Raw genomic sequence first — 26,513 nt, forward strand, 5'->3', positions numbered from 1 at the left:
AAATCTAGTTCACTCTTGTGCCTCACTACTTAGAGTTCAATGTGTATGGATTCAATATTGAAAAGTAACTGACAAAAGGATTTAGTGAGTTTTATATGGAGTGCTATCAAGTGCAAATATTTTTTGAATTCGAATTCCATTGCCATTATTACTATTACGATATTACCTCCAACTGTCGTTTTTCAAAAGAGTTTAAGGTTATCTCAAAGTTTTACTATTAAATTTAAATTTATTCAATATTTATGTATTTCATTAGTTGTAGTTATTTTTAAATAAGTGACATTGACCCATCATAGAGTCTTGGATTTGTAGACAAGAAGATTTCAGTTCAAATTTAACCTCTGACATTTTTAGAAACTATGTGACCAAGGGCAAATCAGTTTCATTATCTGTTTCTCAGTTTCATTATATGTAAAATGGGATAATAGAACCTATCTCAAAGGATTGTGATGAGGTACTAATGAGATAATGTATGTAAATTGCTTTTTAAATTTTAAAGCATTATATAAATGATAGTTTTATTTTAGAATTTATACACTCATCAAATAGGTCAACATGGTCACTTTTTGTCTTTGTAGAGATGTATTTTATTTCATCAATCCTCATTCTTCTAGATCTCTCAGTAGTATTTGACATTGTCAACCACCTTTTCTTCTTAGATACTTTTTTCTTCTTTGTATTTTTGTGATACTTATTTCTCTCTCTCTTTTTTTTCTCTTTTCTGTTCTTGATGACTACTCTTTCCCTGTCTCCTCTGCTAAGTCTTCATCTGCCCTCTAATCTTGGTTCTGTCCCAAGGCTCTGCCCTGGTCCTTCTTTTTGCTCTTTCCTATCTCACTTATCATTTACAATGGGCTTAATTACCATGTATATACATATTATTCCAAGATATGTATAGCCATCCTTACACTCTCTCCTGAGCTATAGTCATACATCATATGGATGTCCTATAGGTATTGCAAACTCAGCATGTCCAAAATAGAACTCATTATTTTTCCCCTAACATATTCCCCTCTTTTTAATTTTTCTGTTTCTGTCCATGGTACCACCAACCTCCTAGTCAGCCAGCCTCATAAGCTTGATGTCAAACTTGACTTCCTATTCTCACCCTCATATTTAATGTTGTTGAATCTTTTTATTTCTGTTCTCACAACATCTCCCATATGTGTCCCTTTCTCTCTAATCATACAATCACAACCTGGTTAGTTCTACAATCACCTCTTGAAATTCTTGTTGGAATTATTGTAATTGCCTTTTAACTATCTCATCTGCCTCATCTCTCTCCCCATTCCAAAGCATTCTCTACTAAGTTGCCAAGATGATTTAAAAAAAATCTATGCCTAATAATGTCCAGTATCCCTCACACCAACTCATTGCTTAGTAACATCCAGGATGAAATATAAGCTCCCTTTTTTATTTTGATGAAGGAAATTTAAAGCTATCTATGATGTTGAAGAAGGAAATTTAAAGCTATCTATGATGTTTCTTTCTTTCCTTTTCAATCTTCTTAGGCTTGGCTTCCTCTATACCTTATCCATACTGTATCCAAATCCATTGGCCTATCTATCTCCTTTGTACCAGCAATTTCCCATGCCTAAAATATCCTTTTTCCTTACTTCTTTCTCTTGGTTTCCTTGGTAGCTCAAGTCCCACTTTCTGCAGAAAGTATTTCCCACTTTCCCTGTTCTAAATGTCTTTCTTATAAGATTACCTTCTATTTACTCTGTATATGTGTGTGTGCATATGTGTGTGTGTGTGTATTGTATATATGTGTGTGTGTGTATATATATATATATATTTTGCCTAGTTATTTTTATATCATCTCCCTATTAAAATGTGTTCTCCTGAGGGCAGAAATTATTTTTACCTCTCTTGGTATCCTAAATATTTAAAACTATGCCTGGAACATATCAAGTTTTAATGAATACTTTTGACTGAATAACTGTTCTCTAATTAACTCTTGTTTTGGAATTGTCTCACAAACAAGATTACAAACTAATTCCTTGAAGGTGGAATTCTGGTATTTTAAGTCCTTTAATTGCTTCAATATCTTTATGTTATAGTGCTTTACACACAATAAACATTTCATGAATGTTTATTTCATTAATTTATCTCCAAGGCTTGATAGTAATAGGTAGTGTGTGTGTGTGTGTGTGTGTGTGTGTGTGTGAATAGGGACTAGATATAGAAACTTGTCATGTAATGAACATAATGAACTCCTACCAATGATTGTACACACATAACTTGACCAGATTGCTTGCTGTCTTTGGGAGAGGGAGATTAGGGAGGGAGGGAAGAAAGAAAATTTGGAACTCAAAATCTTAGAAAAATGAATGTTGAAAGCTATCTTTACATGTAATAGGTACTTTCTCTGAAACTGATTGTTAGGGTTTTCTAGATCATTAAAAGTTTAAATTACTTGTCCAGGGTCATACAACTAGTGTGTAAGAAGACACACTTTTCTAGGAGAATCACTGCTCTAAAAGTCAGGAAGGGTTAATTATGGATATTTAGAGCTAAAATATGGTATGTGTTTCCCCAAACATGGGGAAATAAAAATCTCATCTCTGGATCACTCTCCATTAGGAAGTTCTGAGCCATCACTATTGATGTGACTTGACCTATTGCAAAGGAAATACTAACATGTCAAAAAGAATGGAATTCTCTGGCATTACAAATATGCATTCATAAAAAGTTAGATATTAACCCAATAAACATATTAACATTCATTTAAAAAAAATTCTGAGTTCCAAATTCTCTCCTTGCTCTTTTCTCTCCCTTACTGAAAAGGCAAACAATTTGATATAGGTTATACATGCAAAACATATTTCCAGATTAGTCCTTTAGTGAGAGAAAACAGAGACAAGTATGAATGTAATGGAATATTATTGTTCTATAAGATATGATGAGCAGGCTGATTTCAGAAAAGCCTGGAAAGATTTAGATGAAATGATGCTGAGTGAAGTGAACAGAACCAGAACACTGTATACAATAACAACAAAATTATGTGATAATCAACTATGATAGACTTAACATCTCAACAGTACATTGATCCAAGATAATTTTAATAGGCTTGGGATGGAAAATGCCATCTAGAATAAGAGAAAAAACCATGGAGACTGAATGACGATTGAAACATATTATTTTCACCTTTTTAAAAAATGTGTTTCCTTTTTCTTTCTTGTGGCTTTCCCTCTTCTGTTCTGCTTTTTCTTTCACAACATGAATAATATAGAAATGTGTTTAAAATGATTGTACGCACATAACCTGACCAGATTGCTTGCTGTCTTTGGGAGAGGGAGATTAGGGAGGGAGGAGGAAAAGAAAATTTGGAACTCAAAATCTTAGAAAAATGAATATTGAAAGCTATTTTTACATGTAATTGGAAAAAATAAAATACTATTAAAAACAAAAAGCAAAATAACGTTTAAAAAAGTATGCTTTGATCTGTATTCAAACTTCATAGGTTCTTTTTCTTAGAATTTTTCATTATATTTCTTTGAAATTGTCTTAGATCGTTGCACTGCTGAGACTAGTTGTCATTCACTGTTGATCTTTGTGCAGTATTGATGTTGCTATGTACCATTTCACTTTATATCAGTCAGCTTATGGAAGTCTTTCCAAGTTTTTCTGAGAGCATCATTTTTTTATAGCACAGTACTCTATCATCACAATCATATACTAAAACTTGTTCAGCCATTTTCCAATTGATGGACATCCTCTCAATTCCAATTTTTTGCCACCATTAAAAGAGCTACTCTAAATATTTGTACATATATAGACCCTTTCCCTTTTTGTTTCATAAAATTTTATATTAAAAAATAAAAGAGATATATTAAAAAATATTGCCTTTGTACACCCTCACATGCTGTGCTTTAGGCAGTTTCCCCCATCCTTATGGCCCATGTTGCCATTATCTTTCAAAAATTGTGACTTTTTATTTAAAAGAAAAAGTAATATTGTGTGGTAAGGAGGGTGACATTAAAATATTTTTGATGTTTTTGTTTTTTAAATTCAGTTTTATATTTCATCAGTTTTGAATTCTCTTCCTCCTCTTCCCTGAAAAAGCAAGAAAAAGAAAATCTATTACATATATGTACATATATATGTATATCCACACATGTAATATGTATATATGCAAAACAAATTCATGCATTAGCCATTTCCAAAGTAAAAATAAAGAAAAGGCAAGAAAGAAATGAAAATATAGTTCAATTTCCACTCTGAATCCATTCTCTCTGTCTGGAGATGAATCATAAGTTTGGATATCATAAGTTGGAATTATTATTGATCATTATGTTGATCAGAGTTACTGTCTTTCAAAGTTGATCTTCACAATATTGTAGTAATTATATATATATATATATATATATATATATATATATAATTGTTTTCTAAGGTTTTGAAATCCTCCCTTTAATCATTTTTGTTATTGCAGAATAGTAGTATTTCATCACATTTATATACCATGCTTTCTTCAGTCATTCCCCAATGAAGAGGATACAAATTTTAGAATAATTTGAGAAATAGTATAGATAAAAACAAGGGACAATCAACCATAGAAGACTTCAAGGTAGAAATGAATAGAAAATAAAGTAGGAAATTAGAAATTCCACCATTCCCACTGTTAGCTTTCAGTTTTTATTAGTGCTTAGCATCTGCTTCCGTCCTTTATATTCCCTACTAGCTCTGTACTACTATTGCTTTAAGAAATTCCCAAACAACTGAATTCCCAGGCCTTTTCATCTTATCTGAACTCTCACTGTGATGTAGAATGTATTAGTCTTTTATTAGCTTCTTAACATATTACCTTAACTCTCTATCACATTCCCCAATTCTGTTTTTTGAAGTTCTTCTTTATCCAAGATTCCTACTCTACCTCTTTGGAATACTCTCTACAAGTGAACTCACTTTCTATTGTACTTACTATCTACTTCAACTCTCTCTACTCCCTTTCCCCATTACTATAAAGTTCTCGATTTTTCATGCTTTCATTTCTCCTTACAGTTACAGAAAATGAAATAGCTTCCTTGCTTATCAGGGAGTAAACCCTCTATTTGTATTTTTCATCTCATTCTCTGTCATTTCCTTGACCTTTGATGTTTACTCTTTTCTCACACATCCTTAATTCTTCCCTCTCTTTGACTCCTTCCTTTAACTTTATAATCATTCCATATCTATGCCCTTAGGAAAAGTTAAAAAAAAACTTCTCTTGACCCATTTACACTATTTTTATGGCTTTCTTCCCTTTCACAGAAGACTTCCAGAAAAAGTATTCTATCCATCAGCTCAGCACACACTCACTCATTACCCCTTTACAATGCATCTTCCTTTTCCCAACCCTCTTCTAAAACAGTACTCTTCAATTTCACTAATGACCTTCTTAATTGCTTTTATCTACTATTTGTTCTCACCTCATCATCCTCAATCTCTTTGCAGCATCTGACATTATGGACCACTTCCCTTTTCTTCATATTCTCCCTTTATTTGGTTTCTGAGACTTTAAGGTAATTCTCCTCCTGCCTCTCTGCCTGATCCAAGTCAGTCCCTCTTTTTAACACCTGATCCCCTTAATTGGAGGTGCCCCTCTAAAGTTCTGCTCTTAGTCTTAAAGAGTCTTATCTCTTTCTACATATTTTCCTTTGATGCTATCATCCACATTTTTGACTTGATATTTGACTAAAATCAAATATTCTATTCAAATTCTAGCATTCTATTCAAATCATTACCTTCACTCAGAGTTCTATTACATATTTCTAACAACTAATAAATAAGCAAGTCTTTATTAAACATTTGCTATGTGTCAGAACTTTTCTCAGGCACTAGGGATGTAGTACAAGAAATGAAATAATCCCTATTCAAAAGGAGCTTACATTATAAGGGAGGAGCATAATTCTAATCATCTTCAAGCCATTTTTACATGGATATCTCACTGCACTAGCACATCAAACTTAATATGGACCAAATCCAACTCCTTCCCCCATCCCAATCTGACTTTTCCTTCAACTTCTCACTTTTTGTTCATGATACCAACATCCTTGACTCATAATCTTGAAGTTATTTTTTATTCTTCCTTCTCCATCAATCCCCATATCTAATTAATGACCATTACAATTGATTCTATACCATACTCTCTCTCCCATCTATATTTTCTTTCTATCTCTATAGTTCTAATCCTTTCTTATCACAATATTGACATACTTTTTAGCTGAGCATCTATTTTTGCTTTCATTTTCCAAACTATCTTTTTAACTTGTCCAAATCACAATATTACTTAACTCAAAAATTTTGAAATTTAAGGACCTTTTCAATTCAATCTACCATTTCATACTATTCTTCTCAATTTAACTTTCCTGGGAGTCAATTTCTCTTTAGTAAAAGGAATTGTGTGTTGGACTAGATGGCTTTAAGGACATAATAAGCACTTACATTGTACTTATTTTTTCTATATCTTATCTACACAATAGCTTTTAATTCAAAGATTGCCAGTTTTTCATCTATTTTATACAAAGTCTAGCACAATGTTTTGGATGTACTAGGCACTCAATAAATAGTTTTAGATTTTAGATATAGTAAATATAAAGGTCCTATTAGAGGAGTAGCTGCTATAATCTTATGATATTTCTCCATGTCATTCTAGAAGTCTTTGGACGTAATATTTCAGTTCCCCCCTCTTAATTTACATATTATGCTTCTTAAAATAGTAAAAAAAAAATTCCTGGATTTAGATCTTAGAGAAATTGCATAGACCATATTATTCAGTTCTCTCACTTTAAAAATAAGACTCATCCAGTGCAATTAAAACTTTGTTCAAGGCCATAGAGATAGCAGAGTTGTGGTTTCTTGGCACAAATTTGAAAATGCTACCTTTTTTTTTTCACTAAGCCGTTAGTTTAAGCAAGTAAATGAATCCCCTTTTAGATTCCAGGTAAGATTTTAAAAGAGACTTTTCTGCAATGTCATTTTGGAAGATGTCAAGTTATACATTTTCTTGGGTGGAAAAAGAATCAGAAAGTATTGTATTAGTGGGTAAGAGAGAAAGCTAAAAAGTGTTTTTAAAAATAAAACTGGATTCTTAAATTAACTGGCTTTCTAGTTCCTTAACCATGTTGGTACTTTAGATATGGGGGAATAGTTTGACATTTTGTAAAATAATCCTATGTCAATAAGAAAGGAAATAACCATCTCTACTGTGTCTTTGCCATATTCACTGGCAAAGAATCTCTAACATAGGAAAAAAAGAATTGGGCCAAGAAAGGATTGGATTGCATTTATGAGCAATTTCTGCTTACCTCATTGAGAATAGATAGGTCATACAAATTGATGAGTTGATGAACCAGATTCTTTCTCCCTATATGGAGAAACTAGCTCTTTTGAGAGCAAAAATGGACTTTTCCCCCACCCCAGTCTCAGAATATGACGTCATTGCATGACCTGACATAGTTAAAAGAATAAGGGGACCTTACAGACCCCCTCCAAGTGAAGTGTACCACCCCAGGCATAAATAGGCAAAGACACCAAGGCAACTCTTCAGGTCTTCTCAGCATTGAGATATACATACATACATACATATATATATATATATATATATATATATATATATATATGATTCTTCTTAGTTGAGTTTAATTCATTATTTTTTGGTTTCTAATCATTTTTTATCTCAATTCTCACTTTCTTCATTCAGACAAGTTCTATAACCTAACAGTTGTCTATGATGATCTCTTTTCTTCAAGGAATAGTCAGGGGAAAAAAAAATCAATGGAGGTGGGAGTGAGGAAAGAGAGAGGGAAACATCTTAATGTGTGCTCTGTTCTCTGCCCCCAGGTAGTCATATAGTAATTAGTTCTCTCCTGAGAACTAATGAAGAACATCTTATCTACTCAACTAAGTAGAAGTAAAATATCTCTAAGAAGTAAGATATACATTTAAATTAATTATCTCTCTTAAAAGTTCAAGTATTCTAATAGTCTTTTCCACATTAACTCTTACCTATGGAAGTAGGAAATTGCTCATTGCAATTTTACCAATATACAAAATGAGACATAGAGAAGTTAAGTAATCTTATTGAGATAACTTATTAAATCAGTGGATGAACTGAGAACCTAAGGAGAATTCCCTTGATGTTTCTTAGAACTATTCAAATTTTAACGAATTAAAATTATAGATGTAAAACTAAAATGGACCCATCTAATTCTCACACACTTGAAGATGAGGAAATGGGCACTGACTCAGAATCCAGCAGTTACAGACTCATTGGGTTTGTGTCTTTAGTGTTTCTTACTCTAGAACAATATATTTTTCTTTTATCATTTATCCAGTTTTACTTGCTGAAGTCATACTTTTAATGTAGCCAGACCTTGTGGAAAGGAAAAATATTAGGATAGCTTTGTATTCCGATATATTTTGGAATCCTGCTGCTGCTCTTGACCCTTGTTTGGGGCTGGGCAACACAACTGAAGACCTGCCTCTAGTTGGCCTCCAGTAGATAGCTAGATGGATGGTTCTATAGGTTTAGGATAATTAAATTACAGGCTCAAACTTGGTCTAAACTCCCTGCTCAGTCTACAGATTTAGACTTGACTTTATTGGGTCTGTGATGATGCTCCTTGTCCTGGTACATAACTGAAGGTTGCAGTCTCAGTCCATATTTGAAATCTTTAACTCTGACCCTATATCAGAGTGACAGTATTGCCTGATCCTTTCCAGGTACACTGACTTATATGTGTAGGAATCTGAGACTAAGTATACAGTTACAGACATCACTTTGATTCCCGGTGCTTGAAGGCTCAATTTGGATCTTCCTGGTTAGACTCCTCTCCACAGACCAAAGCCTCTAGCCTCCTCTTATGCTTACTTGGGCTGAAAGAACAGCTGACTATAGCTTTTTGTTGGATTTACTTAGAAATCACCTTGGAATCACTATTCAGTTTGATGTTCTCCTTTAATCTTTCTTGAGAATGTGAGAAAGAGCTGAGTTTTACCATTTTCTCTTTGACTGCCATTTTTCTAGGCCACTAGAATTTTGGGGATTTTTAAAATAGCATCAGGTCATGAGATTTGGTGATAGAAAAGGCTTTCTGTATTCATTTTTATCTTGGACATCTTGTACCCACATAAATCTATGCCTATTACTTCTGACATTGACTGATGTATGTTTTCCTTCACCCATATATAATGGTTTCCACCTTCATTTCCATCTGCCAGAAAATTGCTCTATTTAACATGCAAAAGATTCTGCCAGACACTTTGTTATTGTGAGAGATTCTTAAAAGTCAGTCACCTGTATCTTAAATACAAAAGCTGAAAGTTGAGTCTCTTACTTTAGGGAATTTGAAACAATGAAATAAATTGGAATTCTTAATCGTTTTCTAGGTCTTTCCACCACATAACTGCCTACCTGAGACCAATCCTTTGTTGGATGATGATTTTACAGCATCTCAAATTTAAAGGGAACCTCAAAACCCATTTAATCCAATTTATATCTGAAGAAAATGTTAGGCTGATCCTTACCTATCAATAGGCAACAGCTATCCTAAAATTTAAATCTCTACTCTGTATGACTTGATAGAAAAATTTGCATTTGAAGTGAATATATGTGTATATGTGAATATATATGTATGTATATGGCACATATACTAGGTGACACAGGGGTTAGACTACCAGAGTTATAGTCAGGAAGACACATCTTCTTGAGTTCAAATCTGACTTCAAATACTTACTAACTGTGTGATCCCAGGGAAGTCACTTAACTTTGCCTCAGTTTCCTTATCTATATCTATTTATCTATATATATAGAGAGAGAAAGAGAGATATTATATATCAATAAAATGAGTGGAGAAGGAATTGGCAAAATACTCTAGTATCTCTTCCAAGAAAACTCCAAATGGGGTCAACAATAAATGGACACAACTGAAAAATGACTGAACACCACATATCTATTTATGTCTGTGTATATATATATATATATATATATATATGTATATATACTACACATGTGTGTATCCCATATATATGAAATCAATATGTACTGTTTGGAATATAGAACTAGAAGCAAGTCAAAGGGAATCTACAATTTATCAACTTTTCAGACATAGTAAAATAGATTTCCAGAATATTTGAACCAGTTAATAGGTCCATCAAGTGTGACTTAATATACGCATTTGCAATTTTCCTTTTTGTCTGGACAACTTTGGTAATCTGATGGGTGTGAGATAGAACCTCAGAGTTGCTTTGAATTTGCATTTTTCTAATTGTTTGTGATTTGAATCTTTTTTTATATGGCTATTCATCACTTGGATTTCTTTCTGTGGGAACTGCCTGATAAAATCATTTGCCCATTTATCAATTGAGAATCCCCCTTCTACTTCTTCCTAAGCTTCAGAAAACTGAATTTCAGGGCACAAGTTTAGCATTACCAAGACTTTTGACTATCTCAAATTTCACATTTTTCCCTTATAGCTCATAGGGAGTGGGAGGGAATAAGTGACTATACAGAGCTAGGCACTGTGTTATATACTTTTTACAAATATTATCTAATTTGATTTATAGTATGAATTATTGCCACCAAACAGGTATTTAGTTATAATTGTAGCTTTTTTGTTTATTCTTTAAGATTTTAGTTTGAGTTTCTTAACATTTCCAGGAAAAGGAAAAAAAAAAAAACAGAAAGTAGCTGAATGGATCCTTCTCATAAGTAACAGTCATTGCAGAGAATGACTATGCTTAAATATTCTATTTTATTTTAGTTTAGTTTTATTCTTTTGGAAGGAGTGGAAAATTTGGAACAAATGCTTAAATATTCTAAGGAAGATCAGGTGTATGATGAAGAAATCTGACTTGTTTATTTCTTTTAGTCTCAATCTGTGGGCTTAAAAGACCACTCCTTGTGTGGAAACTCTCTCCATGGATGGAGATCAGTAGTAATCCTCTGCAATTGGGAGTTTTAGGTGGGGGTACTGAGAGGTTAAGCAATTTTCCTAGAATTACACAGCTAGTACTCATCTGAAGTAATACTTGAGCTGGGATCATCCTGACTCCAAACTAGGCCCTCTTATCCATCCATCAAAAGGAAAATATAAACCTAGATTTATCATCTGCTGTAGGAGAGTTCAACTTATTCCTGTGTGAGATCTACCCTAACTCGCCATTTACAGAGAACAATTGGTCCTGGACTCTACGTAGCTCTTTGCCCTCAATCTCCTGTCTTTGTTCTCAGAAATCGACCCACAGCATCTTCCCACTTGAAGTACCACTTTACTAGATGTCTGAGGCTCAGTAGGAGCATGAACTATTGATCAACCATTCAATTTACATCCATTATTAAGCACTTATCATATACCAAACACTGTGCTAGGCCCATGAAGATACAAAAACAAAAGTAAAGACTACTTACGGTCTCAAGAAGCTTATAGTTTAGTGGAGAAAAACAACATGTACTTATATAGGAATATACCAATATTATATACAGTGAGGAATACATGAAAGTATACATATGCATTCACACTTTGTATCTGTTATTTATGCATACACACACACACACACACAAAATCTATTACATTTATTCTGTGCATGTATATTTCTATTTAAACACACAAACTATCATTTCTCTGCTAGGAGTTGAATAGCATTCTTCATCATCAGTGTTTGACTTTTTTTTAAAAAAAAGAGAAGACTTTAAAATTAGAGTTATCATTGGAATGTTCTTATTATTATGGCAGTTAGAAGGAGTATATATAGATAGAGGGCATGGGTGTGAGTTGAATATGAAGGAATAATATCTTTTTTTTTAAATGATGAAATTAAGGAGTGAGAGAGGAATGTACTGGAAGAAACAGAAAGGGAGAAGTAGAATGACGCAAATTATCTGCCATAAAAAGAGGCAAGAAAAAGTTTTTAAAGTGGAGGAAAAGAGGGTGAGTAAGTGCATCTTATTCTCATTAGAACTGGCTCAAATAGGAAATAACATATGAACTCAATAAAAGTATGGAGATCTATCTTACCTTGAAGGAAAATAGGAGGATATGGAATATGGGAAAGGGGGCAGGCTGATAAAAGAGAGGACATAATTGTGGGTGGAGATAAGGGAAAGAACCCAGAGCTCCAAGATCTTAAAAACAAATGTAAAAGATTATTTTGAATGTAACTGGGAAAAATATTAAGTAAATAAATTTAAAAAAAATTAGATTCTCTCAAGGTACAACAATGCCTTCTTGAGACCAAGATAGTGATTCATTTTCTTCCACAAAATTGTATCTCTGACTTCTCCCATTCTTAGCACTAGTACCAATGCTTTCCAACACCTTTCACTACCATTCTTCCTTTGATATATGGGTTCATTCAAAAAACCAAAATTGGAGTAAAATTACTTGCATCTTGGCTCCATGCTCAGTTCACAACTGTTAATTTAACAGGGTTATGCTTCCATCTTCTAGTTGAAGACATCCTCACGGGAACAGCTGCTCCATTGCCCCAGATTGTGCTGTGTAAATCACAGTAGGAGATGGCAAGAACAGCAGGATTTCAGGGAAGGTAGTTGTGTATCAGAGAATAGGCTAGTTTTATAGCATGGGATTGATGAGAGGGTAGCTAGTAGGCAGAAGTAGGGAAGGGAAGGCTCTCTTTCCATTCATTTATTCATTCATTCTTCATATTGGTAAAGGAATAGTTATAGGAAACCAGAGTTTTCAGCTAACATTTTAATATGAAACTGCATTTTTTACTTCGATTCATTTGTTCACTTGTAAGTATTATCATCTGTGCTGTGTACATTAATAAACTGATGCACTTACCTACAAAGAGGCACTGTAATACAATGGAAAGACTAAACATCTGAGTTTGAATCGTTGTTTTGCTGACTTTGGCAGTGTTGACCTTAGCTAATTTTTCTCAGTTTCAGCTTTCTTGTCTTTGAAACTAAATAATTAAACTAGATCAAAGATTCTTAACTAGGATTCACAGACTCCCAAAATGGCCACATATAGACTTTGGCAGGTAGGTGCACTTGGATGGATTAAAAAAAATACATTTTTGGCCTAGCCATGCCAGATCTAAAAGTCTATTATAAAGTGGCAATCATCAAACACATTTGAAAAGTGCTGGATCTAAGGAATAGGTTAGGTAGTAAATGACATTTACTATCTGATAAACCCAAAGAATCCAATTTATGAGGGATGAACTCATTATTTGGCAGAAACTTCTTGAAAAACTGAAAAATAGTATGGAAGAGGTTAACATGGATTAACTTTTCACACCCTAAACCAACATGTGATGGAAATGGATTCATGATTTAGACATAAAGGATGATACTATAAGCAAACTAGGAAAGTAAGGAGGAGAGAGGAGGAATTATGGCCAAGCAAGAGATAGAGAACATTATTAAATACAAAATGGATACTCTTGATTGCATTAAATTAAAAAGGTTTTGCACAAACAAAACCAATGCAACCAAAATTATAAGGAAAACAAAAACCTGGGAAAAATTTGCAATAAATATCTCTGATAAAGGCCTTATTTCTCAGATATATAGAGAAAGGAGTTAAATTTAAAAGAATACAAATCATTCCCCAATTGATAAATAGTCAAAGGATTATGAATAAATAATTTTCAGATAAAGAAATAAAAGCTATCAATATTCATATAAAAAAGTTCTAAATTATTTTTGATTTGAGATAAGTAAATTAAAACAACTGTGAGTTACCACCTCACACCTATCAGATTGGCTAATATGATAAATGTTGGAGATCATATAGAAAAAGTGAGACACTAATGCATTGTTAGTAGAATTGTGAATCATTCTGGAGAACAATTTGAAACTATGCCCAAAGGCTATGAAAATAAGCATGTCCTTTAATCCAATAATACCACTAGTAAGTGTATTTCCTAAAGAGATCATAAAAAAGGAAAAAAGGATCTACATGTACAGTACCTATTTTTGTAGTGGCAAAGTATTGGAAATTGAGAGGATGAACATCAATTGGAGAATGGCTGAACAAGTTGTGATATATGAATGTAATGGAATACTATTGTTCTATAAGAAATAATGAGTAGACAGATTTCAGACAACCTGGAAAGACTTACATGAACTGATGCTGAATGAAATGAATGAAGGAGAACATTGCACAAAGCAACAGTAGCATTATGTGATCAACTATGATAGACTTAGCTCTTGTTACCAATACAGTGAATCAAGACCTTTCCAAAAGACTTGTGAGGAAAAATGTCATCTGGAGAAAGAACTATGGAACCTGAATGCAGATTAAAACATATTATTTTCACTTTTAATTTTTTTTGTGTATTTTTTTTCTTTCTCTTGTTTTTCCCTTTTGTTGAGATTCTTCTTTTACAACATGACTACTATAGAAATATGTATGGCATGATTGCACATGTGTCATCTAGATTAGATTACTTGCTGTCTTGGAGACAGAGTAGGGAAGGGATGGAGGGAGAAAAAAATTGAGACTCAAAATCTTATTAAAATGTATTTTGAAAATTATCTTTACATCTAATTGGAAAAAATAAAATACTATTAAGTGCAAAAAAGAATATAATTTGGAAATGTTTAATTAAATACTATACTATATAAAAGAAAAATATACTTTTTTCACTAACTTCCAATTTAAACTTAGCATTTCATTTCATTATTTAAAAACATTTTAAGAAAGCATACATATGCTTCAGCAAATTATTAAAAGGCTCCGTGAACTTAAAAAAGGCCAGAACACTTAGGCCATATGATCTTAATAATCTCTTCCATTTCTGCCATTCTCTGACTATACATATTTTTACTTTGATACATAGGCTTGTATCATAAATTAGTAGTACCTGATGTAAAATACATATAATATGAATGAGTATTTGTTTTTGGTGGTTTACACTGCCTTAACCATTTACCAAGTCAATACTAAAAAAAACTATGGTCATGGTCAAGTCAACCTGGAAATTAGAGAAAAACTAACCAATTCCAAAAAGCTCTCCAGTTGTTAATTTGGGAAATTTCTTGCATTTTCTCTTTTCTTTCTGGCCCCATACCATTTACATAAATATATTGCATTCTCTATTGTTAGCTTTCCAACTAATTCATAGGAGTGATAGTAGAGAGCACAGGGGAGACAAGTAAGATTAGTAAGAGTCTCTTGTGGTTCAGACAGCTTGAACAAATCCTTAGAGGTTAACAATTCTAGAACTGATCTTTGATATTTGAATGTATTGATTTTTGTTTGGTGCAGACATTTTAAACAAGGTGACCTCAGGTGACCTTCTTATTCCCACCTACAATGAGGGATCAAAATGGCAGATTCAATATTGAACAGCAATCACAGCCCTTGTGATTCATTATTTTCTTAAAAGGCAAAATGAGAGACGGACAATTTATTTTTCTTTTAAAATGTTTACAATATTTTTATTTTATCTTGCATTATATTTGTTTCTAACTATAGCCTTCCCTATTCCCTTACCCAGAAAAGATCTTCTGTAACAAAGATTAAAACATGAAGAGAAAATGAAACACGGAAAAAAATTCTCTGTTGTTTCATTCAGAAGTAAGAAAATAGGAAGGGCTGAGGCTGTTTCATTTTTAAGACTTGGGTTATCACCTTTTAAAAAAGGGACCAAATATATTTGGAACATACCAGGATTTGTGAATTTTTTGTGTCTGAAAAAACTAGATCAAGAAATTATGTAGTTTGCGCTGATATTTGTTTAGGGAACATATATGTTACTTTTCATTTTATTGTCCTATGCTTCTTTGAAGGGGTGTGTGTGTGTGTGTGTGTGTGTGTGTGTGTGTGTGTATGTGTGTGTGTGTGTGTGTATTTACTGAATCTGCAATTTTATTAGCCTAGGGAACTCCTGGGTGAGGACTCCCTGGCTACCAAGAACATTACTTTCTCTGAAAATTATGGACATACAGTTACCTGGAGCACTGAGAAATTAAATACCTTGTCCAGGGACACCTAGGCAGTCCAAGTGAAGCAGGATTTAGACTCAAGTCTTCTTGGTTTTAAGTATAGTAGCTCTTTATTCACTAGGAAACAATTCTCTCTCTCTCTTCTTTCTCTCTCTCTTCTCTCTCTCTTTCTCTCTCTCTCTCTCTCTCTCTCTCTCTCTCTCCTTTCTCTCTCTCTCTTCTTTCTCTCTCTCTTCTCTCTCTCTCTCTCTCTCTTCTTTCTCTCTCTCCTTTCTCTTTCTCTCTCTATCTCTCTCCCCCTCCCTATCTCCCTGCTTCCCTCTAATGTTCTCTGTCTCTTTGTCTCTGTCTGTCTCTTGTTCTCTTTATCTCTTATCTCATTTTTTGGTTAATAGTTAGAGGTCTTTCACTGTGTTTGTAGATTTGAAAACTTTTTTTATGATAAGGCACATATGCAGTTTTCAAAGAGGCATAAATATTAATCCCAAGGCAGGAAAGTCAGGATACTCTGTTAGTCTGAAATAATTCATTGTTCCTGTTCTTTAAAAAAGATTTCTTTAATTTCTGCTTTGAACACAGAAGAGCAGAAATGCTTTTGAGCTTATAAAATCTCATTATACAGGATGTCCTAAAAGTCTTAGTACATTTTTAGGCTTTAATAACTTTGAACTTCACTTAGAGATTTGGGACACTTTTTATCTGTTATTTGTTTTCTACCCTAATAAAATATGAAATCGTTAAGAATTGGGATTATTTAATTCTTTTTACTTGTATTTTCCATGCCTGAAACAACACTCAAATGTCTTCCGTATTCTTTTTTTACCTGTTGTAGGGCAGAATGTTATCACAGGATTCTCTGTTGGACTATTTTACTTAGTAATAGACAAGCAACCACTTTCATGTAGTTACTTAGGTCTTTTCCCCAACTCCAGTTATAGATAAATACATTCATTGCCCAAAAATTCTTAGCAAAGAAAATGAAATATCTTTAGGGAATATAAAAATGTACTTGAAAAGTTTTCTCTTACTACTACCATTGCTATTATTACTACTACTGCTGCTGCCGCCATTTCAGTTACCACCACCACCACCACTATCACTACCACCATTATTATTACCTATTACTACTATTATCATCAACAATCATATAAGCTGTGCAGAAAGTATCCTTAGAAAAAAAGAAATATGAAAATTTCTTGTCTCTTGGTCTCCAGGGTCTAAGGAACTGAGACCTCTTCTCTTCCCCACAAGGTCCCTAGGTATATGATTATTTAAGCACTTGGCTTTAATTCTAGGTTAGCTTGGGACAAAATGGTATATGTCTAAATTAAATGCCCTTCATTGACTAACTTCCCATTTCTCTGCTCTTAGGGAAGTATGGCTTACCTCCAGAGCATCCTTAATGGAATCCTTAAATGCATTATAGCCTGAACAGTACTTATTAACTTTGCTTGTGCTCCCCAATTGGGTCCTAACTCAGCTTAGAAATAAGTCATCATACTCTTCCTGAGAGAGCTCAGAGAATGGTAGTGCTTTCTGCTGACATAGTAGAAATTTGTAGGTTAAGAAAAGGCAAGTTATTGAAAAGTAAAATAAATATTGTGAGGAGATCTTAGAGAAGAGATGGGAGACCACAGAGAAAAGTGATTTGTGAATACTTTTAGCAAAACAAACAAAATATTTGTTCTCTCTACTACTGCTGCTGCTGCTATTACTAATGCTACTGCTGCTGTTGCTGCTGGTTCAGCTGTCACAACTACCACTACTACAACTACTAATACCTCCTACTACTATTATCATCAACCCACATAAGATATCGAGAAAGTATCCTTAGAAAAAATAAATGTAAAAATTGCTTGCTTCTTGGGTTCCAAGGAGTAGGGAACTGAGACCTCCTCTCCACTCCCTACAAAGTCCCTAAGGACTATTTAAACACTTGGCTTGAATTCTAGGCTGGGGTGGGACAAAATTAAATGCTCTCTCTCTCTGTGTGTGTCTCTCTCTGTCTCTACTCTCTCTTTCTCTCTCTCTCTCTCTCTCCCTCTCTCTCTCTCTCTTTCTCATATTTTTTCCCTTTCTTCCCTTTTCTCTTCCACTCTCTTCCTCTCTGTCTTTATCTTTCTCTTATCTCTCTCTCTCTCTACACACCCAAATACACAAACATATATTCATTTAGCTTTTGTCAATATCTATTTCTTTATTTCCTAATAGAACGTACTTTGCAAATGGTATAATTTGATTCTTTGTATTTATGCCCTGGACTTGGCACAGTGTCTGGTTCATAGTAGATCCTTAATGGAAGCTTGTTGATTGATTGGTAGAATTTGTAATGAAGCTTCCCTGTGAACTATGGACTATATCCATCCAACTGATTGGAAAAGTATCTTTTTCATAATTCATGGAATCTGAAACATTTTCTTATCTAATGGAAATTTCTTCAACATAAGTGAATTTTTCATAGTTTTCCACAATAACTTTTAGGTAGTACACAGAAGGTAAATAAAAGCGAGTGAATGAATGTTGATGAATGACTGAATGAGATGAAGAACAGGAATCACCAATTGTAGGAACAATAATGATGAGGTACATTTACGGTGTGTTTTCCACAGAGCAAATATTCCATTCCATGAGTTATTATTCTATTGAATATTCTCTCAGATTCAGAAAATGGTCATTGATTCCAATGTGGGTGCCCAAAGTGAAAAACTATGTATGCTGTCCTTTTGACTTTTCCATTAGGATAATTCTGTTGAAAGTAACAAAATTAGACTTTATAATACAATGCCCCCCCTTTTGATAGGAATGGATTGCTTTTCTCATGTTTTAGTTAATTTATGTCATTTAAAAAATTGAAACTATATTTTTCCATGAAATTTTAAACCAATCTATTAATAAGACAACACATTAAAAAAACCTGATTTCTTTATTCGGATTTGGATGAGTGGTCTTTGAATGGCATGAATAAATTGAATAAATGAGAGAGGGAGAAGGAAAAAGAATGGAAGGGGAGAGAGGATAGAGAAAGACAGAGATGAAGAGAGCCAGAAAGAGACATAAGGAGAGAAACACATAAAGGAGAGAGAGAGAAAGAGAAAAAGAGAGAGAGAGAGAGAAAGAGAGAGAGAGAGAGAGAGAGAGAGAGAGAAGAGAGAGAGAGAGAGAGAGAGAGAGAGAGAGAGAGAGAGAGAGAGAAAGAGAGAGCATTTCTTTGACATTATTAGGCTAAAGAGTTGATTTGATTGGGATAATTCCTTGAAACTCCTAAATCCACATTTGTCTTGGGTTAGAAACCAAACCTGGTTTAGTTTTGCTTGGTACCAGCTTTACTATGCTATCTGCATCAAATCTATCATTGTTATAAATTCAAGCTGTAAATTCTGGGAGAACAGAATTTGTTTCATAGAATTTTTTGGCATAGTACACTTTGTGTCCAGCCAGAAATACTAGAAACAGCTTTACTGAGAGCACTTTGGTTATAAATTGGGAGCAAACATGGATTCAAATATTGTGGCCCACCCAAATAGCATTGGTTTGAATTCAGTGAGAGAGAATGCTTAGAATGTTACTGAAAATTTTTCTTTCCTTTTTTCTTTTCTTTTCTTTTCTTTTCTTTTTCTCTCCTCTCCTCTCCTCTCCTCTCCTCTCCTCTCCTCTCCTCTCCTCTTCCTCTTCTCTCCCTCTCCTCTCCTCCTCCTCTCCCTCTCCTCTCCCTCTCCTTTCCCTTTCTCTCTCCTCTCCTCTCCTCTCCCTCTCCCTCTCCTCTTCCTCTCCTCTCTCTCTCTCCTCTTCTTGTGTAGCCCTTTGGGATCATCAGAAGTTCAATATGTTGGGATTTTAAAATCTAAGCCACAGATGTCAGGGCCAGAACAGACTTAAAAATAATAATAATACCCCTGGTCCCTGAAGACCACAAATATACTGTTTTCTGATAAAACAGTCTGCCCTTCTTATCTGCTAGAGGCAAGTCTGGCCCAAATCTTGCATTATGGAGAAAATGGGATGCTATTTGCTTTCTGCCTTGAAATTTTTGCTTTTGAGCAAAATAGTATAGTTGAAAGAGTTTGGGGTTAGATGTGTATTGACCTTTTGACTTATCCATTAGGATAATTCTATTGAAGATAACAAAATTAGAGTTATGATGTAATCCTTCCCTTTTTTGATGGGAATGAGTGGCTTTATATTGCTTTTCTAATAGGGGTTCAAATCCCAACTCAATTGTTCACTAGTGATGTGACTCTTGGTAGATCATTTAACATCTCTGTTTTTCATCTTTAAAGGGATAAGATTAAGATGATTGGTTTTTTGTTTGTTTTTTGCTGAGGCACTTGGGGTAAAGTGACTTGGCCAGGGTCACACAGCTAGGAAGTGTTAAGTGTCTGAGGTCAGATTTGAACTTAGGTCCTCCTGACTCCAGGGCCAGTACTCTATTCACTGTGCCATATAGCTGCACTTTCAAGAAAGAAAACTTCTTGATGTCCTTTCTAATTCTAAATTTATGATCCTGAGCTCCTATATATCCTCATGATCTCCCCCCTGCCCTTTTTTTTTCCTTTTCTTTCTCTAGGTTGAAAAGAATGATGATGCTGACCAAAAGATTGAACAAGATGGCATCAAACCTGAAGATAAAGCTCATAAGGCAGCCACCAAAATTCAGGCCAGCTTCCGTGGACACATAACAAGGAAAAAGCTCAAGGGAGAAAAGAAGGGAGATGCCGGAGCTGCTGAGGCTGATGCAAAGGAGAAGAAGGAAGAAGCCGCTGCCGCCACCACCGAGGCAGTGGAGAAAAAAGCGAGTGATGCTCCTGCGGCCACGGAAGCTGCCCCAGCTGCTGGTGCTAAGCCAGAAGAGGCCAGCAAAGCTGGGGAGACTCCTTCAGAGGAGAAGGAGGCTGGCACCCAGGCTGCTGCTTCTGAGCAGGCAGCCCCCAAGGCCACCGCCCCCTCAGAGGAGAAGATGGCCTCTGCCGAAACAGAAAGTGCCACTAAAGCTTCCACTGACAACTCGCCGTCCTCCAAGGCTGAAGATGCCCCCACCAAGGAGGAGCCTAAACAAGCCGACGTGCCTGCTGCTGTCCCCGCTGCTGCCACCACCCCTGCTGCCGAGGATGCTGCTGCGAAGGCAACAGCCCAGCCTCAAACTGAGACAGCAGAAAGCAGCAAAGCCGAAGAGAAGACAGGTGAGTAAAAGGCTAACGACCAGTCTCGGAGGAGAGCCCAGGCTTTCCATCTCTGATAGAAGGGGCAGCAAGGGACAAGCTGTCAGGATTCAGTTAACTCGTACAATTCTCCAAGATCTTGTGGACACTCAGGCTGAGTTTGCCCAGCACAAAGTGAAGAGGAATTCTTATCTTTTTAATTTTTTAATTTTTATCTTTTATATTTATTTAAATCTTTACATAATATTTATTTTATATCTTTTTATATTTTAATCTTTTTAAAATTTGATCAGTGTAAACATCTAAACTAGAAATGCAGATCAAAATTTCATTTTGTTCTATGAAGACAAAACTTGATAGGTAATTATCCAGAACATCTATTTTGTGCATGACAATCAGTATGTTCATTTGATTCCAAGACGTATCTCTTACAAATACCATTAACTACAGGTTAGCCATGGGCAGATTATCCACTTTATGAACTGTCTCTAGAAAAAAAACATAATCTCAAATTGCCACCCCCTCCCCATTAATCACTGTTTCTGGGTTGTTCTCTTCTGTTGGTCATTGTCGAATGCTTAATTTTAATGTTAGTTTAAATAAAACATAATTAAGTAGATAATTTTGATGGCATAGCGGCAAAGACATACACAGTGCATTCTGAAATCCAAACATAGGTGAGATGTGGATGATCTACACCTGGTTTTGTCATCAACATGGATAATTGGGAAGTGACTTTGAAGATATAATTGTCAATCCATAAGTCTTAATGTATGAAAGTAAAAGGGAACTTTCTGGGGCATTACTCTTTGAAAGCTGAGATTGTTTCTTGATCCTTTGAAATTTTTAATAGATTAGAGCTGAATGAGCTCACTTTTGACCAGTAGCCACCGTGATTTTAGATCTATCACCTAAAAAGGCTTCTTAAACTTTTTCCACTTTCCACTTTCAACTCCTTTTCACCTGGAAAATTTTTACCTAACACTGGGGGTATAGATATATAAAATAGGCATACAAATCAAATATTTACTTATAATAAATGATAATTTCATGACCCTCTTCAGTTATATGACCTCTTATAAGGCTGTGAACTATAATTTAAGAAGCTTTCTTCTAGAATAAGAGTCTAGGCTACTGGATCAAAATGCTTTCACTATTCTGGAATGGTCCACAAAAGTGTGGTTTAAAGTAGTCTTTAAGAATAACTCTAGAATATTAGATTACTTTTAGATTTTTTTTCTGTTATTTTCTCAATGCCACAACTTCCCCTATTTTTCCTGGTTTCTTTCATGTCCATCTCCCCATAGGTGGGTGAAGCTTTCTCCTATTGTGCTTCTGATCTTGGAAATAGCATTTCCTTTAATAGATTGGAAAAGAAAAATACAAAGTGGGGAGGGACAATATAAATAGGCAGAGAAGGTAAAGGTGAAAAGAAAAATGGGCTTTCCCGAGACCCCTATATCAACTATGAGAAACTAGCCACAGATATATTCTTCTTACTGTCTTCTTCCTTCCTGTTAGCATCCATCAGCCAGGTTTCATCCTTGATATTAATTCAATGCTAACTCTCCTGCTGTGGTTTTAGCTGCCAAAACTGTTAGTTGCTCAGCCTCCTGCAATCTGTTTCCGCAACACACAGTGACAGAAGGGGGAAACTTGCAGTTTGGGCCAGGTCTTCTTCTGTAGTTTTCACCCTCGTTTACAGCTGTGTAACCTTTTTGGTTATTTGGCATGGGAAAATACTAGCAACTTTGAAACCAAGCAGTCAATCAACAAAAAATGGTTAAATGCAGATCATATTCCAGGCATTATGATATTTATCAGACATATAAGAATACAAGAAGAAAGTAAACTTCTCGAGCACTATCTTTTATAGTTATATCCCTGTGTTGGTAAGTTTCATGGGATCACAGAAATTAGAGGTGGCAAATAGATGTATGAGAGTACATTGGACCCAAATCATTTTGTACCATATTTTTTTCACTGATTTCTGTTGGATTTTATTTTAATCCAGGTATTGGACATTTGTCTCAAGTGAAGAATCTTCCTTGCTTCTTTGGAGAATTTTTCCCCTCTTTTAGGATGTACATGTAATATTTAATGTTTTAATTAAAACTCAGCCTGAATTTTGCTTACTAGTAATATAGTACAATATATTCCTTCCTCCTCCTCCTCATATACTATTTAAAGGAAAAGAGACAGGTAATATCACCAAAATTCCACTAAACGAGAGGTTCCAACTCACAACATTATTACCTCACATTTTCAAATTTGGGTGGCCTCTTTGGCAAAGGATATTCAAAGTATGCTACCTATAGGTAGCATACCAATTCCTGGACTGTATGGATGTTCAAATGAGACAACAAAGGGGGAAAAAATATGGAGAGGGAAGAAAGAATGGGACAAAGGTAGGGAAAATGAAAAGCTGGGGGAAAAGAAAGAGGGAAAAAATAAAAGAAGATAATTCCTTTATAAGTAAGTCATGGTTGGATCAGATAAAGTCAACATTTTAATATTACTTTCATTGATTCTTATTGGTTGACAGTAAGATTCTTAAAAATTCCTCACAATTTTAAAATCTACATGTTTTAACTTTCTCATCTCTTTCTATCCTTTTCCCCTTCTCTTTTCCTGTCTCTTGTCCTTCTTGTGAAAGAATTCCAGTACACTCTTATCTATGCCCCTTTGGCTCTCAAAACAATTTCTCTCCTTTAAAAAATATTTTAAATGTGAATTTTTTATGTGGATAAAATTTTAAATTTTAGATAAAAATAACATTTTAGATGTGGATAGAGAATTCTCAAGACTTTATTTTGCTATATACCAATGTGACTTTGTTAGTTTCTCTGCTAGAAAGCCAGAAATAGTTTTTGCCAATTTCCTTATACTTTAGTAGTTAGTCTTCCTCAGGTCCCAACACCTAAATGGTGCTACATTTAGAGCTCACCTCTTTCTTTTTCTGTAATCCAGGTTTGCAGTACTATATGATGAGGCTACATTGCCAATATGATGATGCTATATTGCCAAGGGTAACACTTCCAGCTGGCTACTGGCCATTGTCATTGATTGAATATTTGCCATGGTTTGCTTGGCAGCTGCTACTAAGAAGAGCAACTGTAGGTCGCTCAGTATTTTTATGGTGCTTACCCAGATTATATTTTTGAATGGACTTATCCTCTCTGATAAATTATTATCAACAGAAAGGAAATTTGAGCTTTTCCTTTTCAATCTCTCATTTCACTACAATAAGTCTTTATAATGAAGAAAAGATAAAAAAAGAAAAGACAAAAAAGATGAGATTCCTGAATTCAGGGAAAATAAATCAGATATCTATAAGCTTCCCACTATACAACATTAAAGAAACATTTCCTACAGAATGAAATTAATTGACTGCATGAAAGCACATTAGGCAAAATTTGAAAACCTTAAGAGCTCTGATCAATATAATGACCAACTATGATTTTAGAGGATCAATGATGAAGCAAACATTCTACCCAATGGTTAACAAAAAATTTAGACTGAGAGTTCAGAATAAGATTTTTTTGGATATGGTTGATATTGGAATTGTTTTTGTTTTACTAATCATGTTTATTTCAAGAGTTTTCTTTTCTTTTGCATATTGAGAATAAAATTTAATTAAAAACTTAGGTGAAATGTTTCTGGGACATTTCTGAGATTGTCTAGGAATAATTTTTTTTTTTTTTTGTAAATTTTAGTGCTTACTTAGCAATTCAGCACTGGGACAAGGTTTTCAGACTTTATGGTATGATTAATGATGATGTGTTAATGATTGTAGGGCCACATATTTAGTGTTGGAAGAGACCCAATGGGCCATTTAGTACAATCTCCTTATTTTATAGCTGTTTATCCATCTATGTCTGGGCATTTTATGTGGGTTACGCATGTGATCATTATACAATCTGAAATTAGGGGAAGGAGGCATGGCATAGTAGATAGAATGTCAAATATAGAATTAGTAAGGCCAATATTTGAATCCTACTTCTGACCTTGTGCAATCTTGCACATTTCAATTAACCTTTCTGAACCTTAGCTTCCATATCTATAAATTAAGGGATAGTGGTCCAGATGACCTCTGTGACTCCTGGTAACCTTAAATCTATGATCCTATCATCCTTATTCTTCTAGACCATTGTTTTCTAATTTGCTTGTTCTTTCCTCTTAAATGCCTCATGAAATCATCAATTCCATTCTTCAGCCTCCCCAATGATATAAAATAGTTTCCAGCAAGCTTAGTCTAATCTTACTTCTAAAATTTGATATTTCCCCAGGATATTTACATTTGTATAGCAGGGTGCCTCATAAGCAATTCTGATTTGAACTTTAGTGGGGTTTTTTAAAGCTATTTCCCAGATTTACATATAGCCCATAAAAAGGGAAATTCAGGAGGTCTGTGAAAACCTATAAATGCTGTGTATAAATGATGGGTACCCTGTCAAATTCTCAGCAGAATACTTTCTAAATACTATTTATTATTAAAATTTTATGTTGTAATTTTTATATTACTACAATAATCATTTTTATTGGCTCCTCTTGACAATAACCAATGGTTTCTGATAAAATTATCCTTCCCCTTATATAGTCAAAAGAGATTAGGACAAAGTGAAGTAATATTTTTCTCATAAATATACAAATACAGGTTTTTACTTTAACATTACTTATCCTTTCAGAAAGTTTTTTCTTGCTCACTCCCCAATTCTTTGTTTCCTCTTTGATCATCTTATCAATAGCCAAACCAACACTGTCTATCCAACAATAGCAGTCAGGACAAAGTTAAGCCCTCATTTTTTTTTTTTCTCTGTGCCCTGCAAAGTCAATATCACCATGTTTCTGAAGAATAAGGGACCTAAAGTACTAGGCAGGTCTATTCTTTCAGAGTTTTCTTTAAAATCAGTTTTTACATTCTTTACAACAACAGGGTTAGAGATAAGGATTCATTTTCCCCTTTCCAATCTATTTGTTTTTGCCTAGGTTGTTACTCATTTTTGTTATGCACTCCTTTGCCTCCTCAACTTCCTGGATTTCCTAATTTTATGAAAGATTTAATTAAACTGCTACTTCTTATGGCAGACTTTCTGTTTCTTCATAGTTGATAGTGATTTAGCTTTCCTCCTTAAGTTATTAGATATATTTCTATCTATCTATATGGAGATTCCTCCAGAATATAAGCCACTTGAGCATATTCATACATTTCCCCTCTTGTATACCCAGAGGCCTAGTATTATTCTGTGAAAATGTTTAATAAATGCTTGTTGGAGTGGATTGGATTAAGAAACATAGTAATTCTGAGTCCAGTTGCGTAAGTGACTGTCTCTTTGCTACCTACCTACTTTTGTATCTTGTTCCTAATATTGACTCCTGGAACGATTATCCTGTTTTCTATATGACAGTGTCTCTTGCTTTCATCTATTTTGCCTCCCCAATTCCACCTC

At 34.4% G+C, this 26,513-nt stretch overlaps 1 protein-coding gene across 1 annotated transcript in view; it reads left to right on the forward strand.

Annotated features, from left to right (window-relative positions):
* GAP43 (growth associated protein 43) overlaps positions 1-26,513 on the forward strand; it is a 129,141-nt gene that overhangs the window by 47,672 nt on the left and 54,956 nt on the right. The window contains exon 2 of the mRNA XM_051985323.1: positions 20,472-21,084. Within this exon, the coding sequence (XP_051841283.1) occupies positions 20,472-21,084 (613 nt within the window). The remainder of the gene's footprint in view (positions 1-20,471; positions 21,085-26,513) is intronic.

This window comes from Antechinus flavipes, chromosome 3 (assembly GCF_016432865.1).
Source record: "Antechinus flavipes isolate AdamAnt ecotype Samford, QLD, Australia chromosome 3, AdamAnt_v2, whole genome shotgun sequence".
Lineage (NCBI taxonomy): Eukaryota > Metazoa > Chordata > Mammalia > Dasyuromorphia > Dasyuridae > Antechinus > Antechinus flavipes.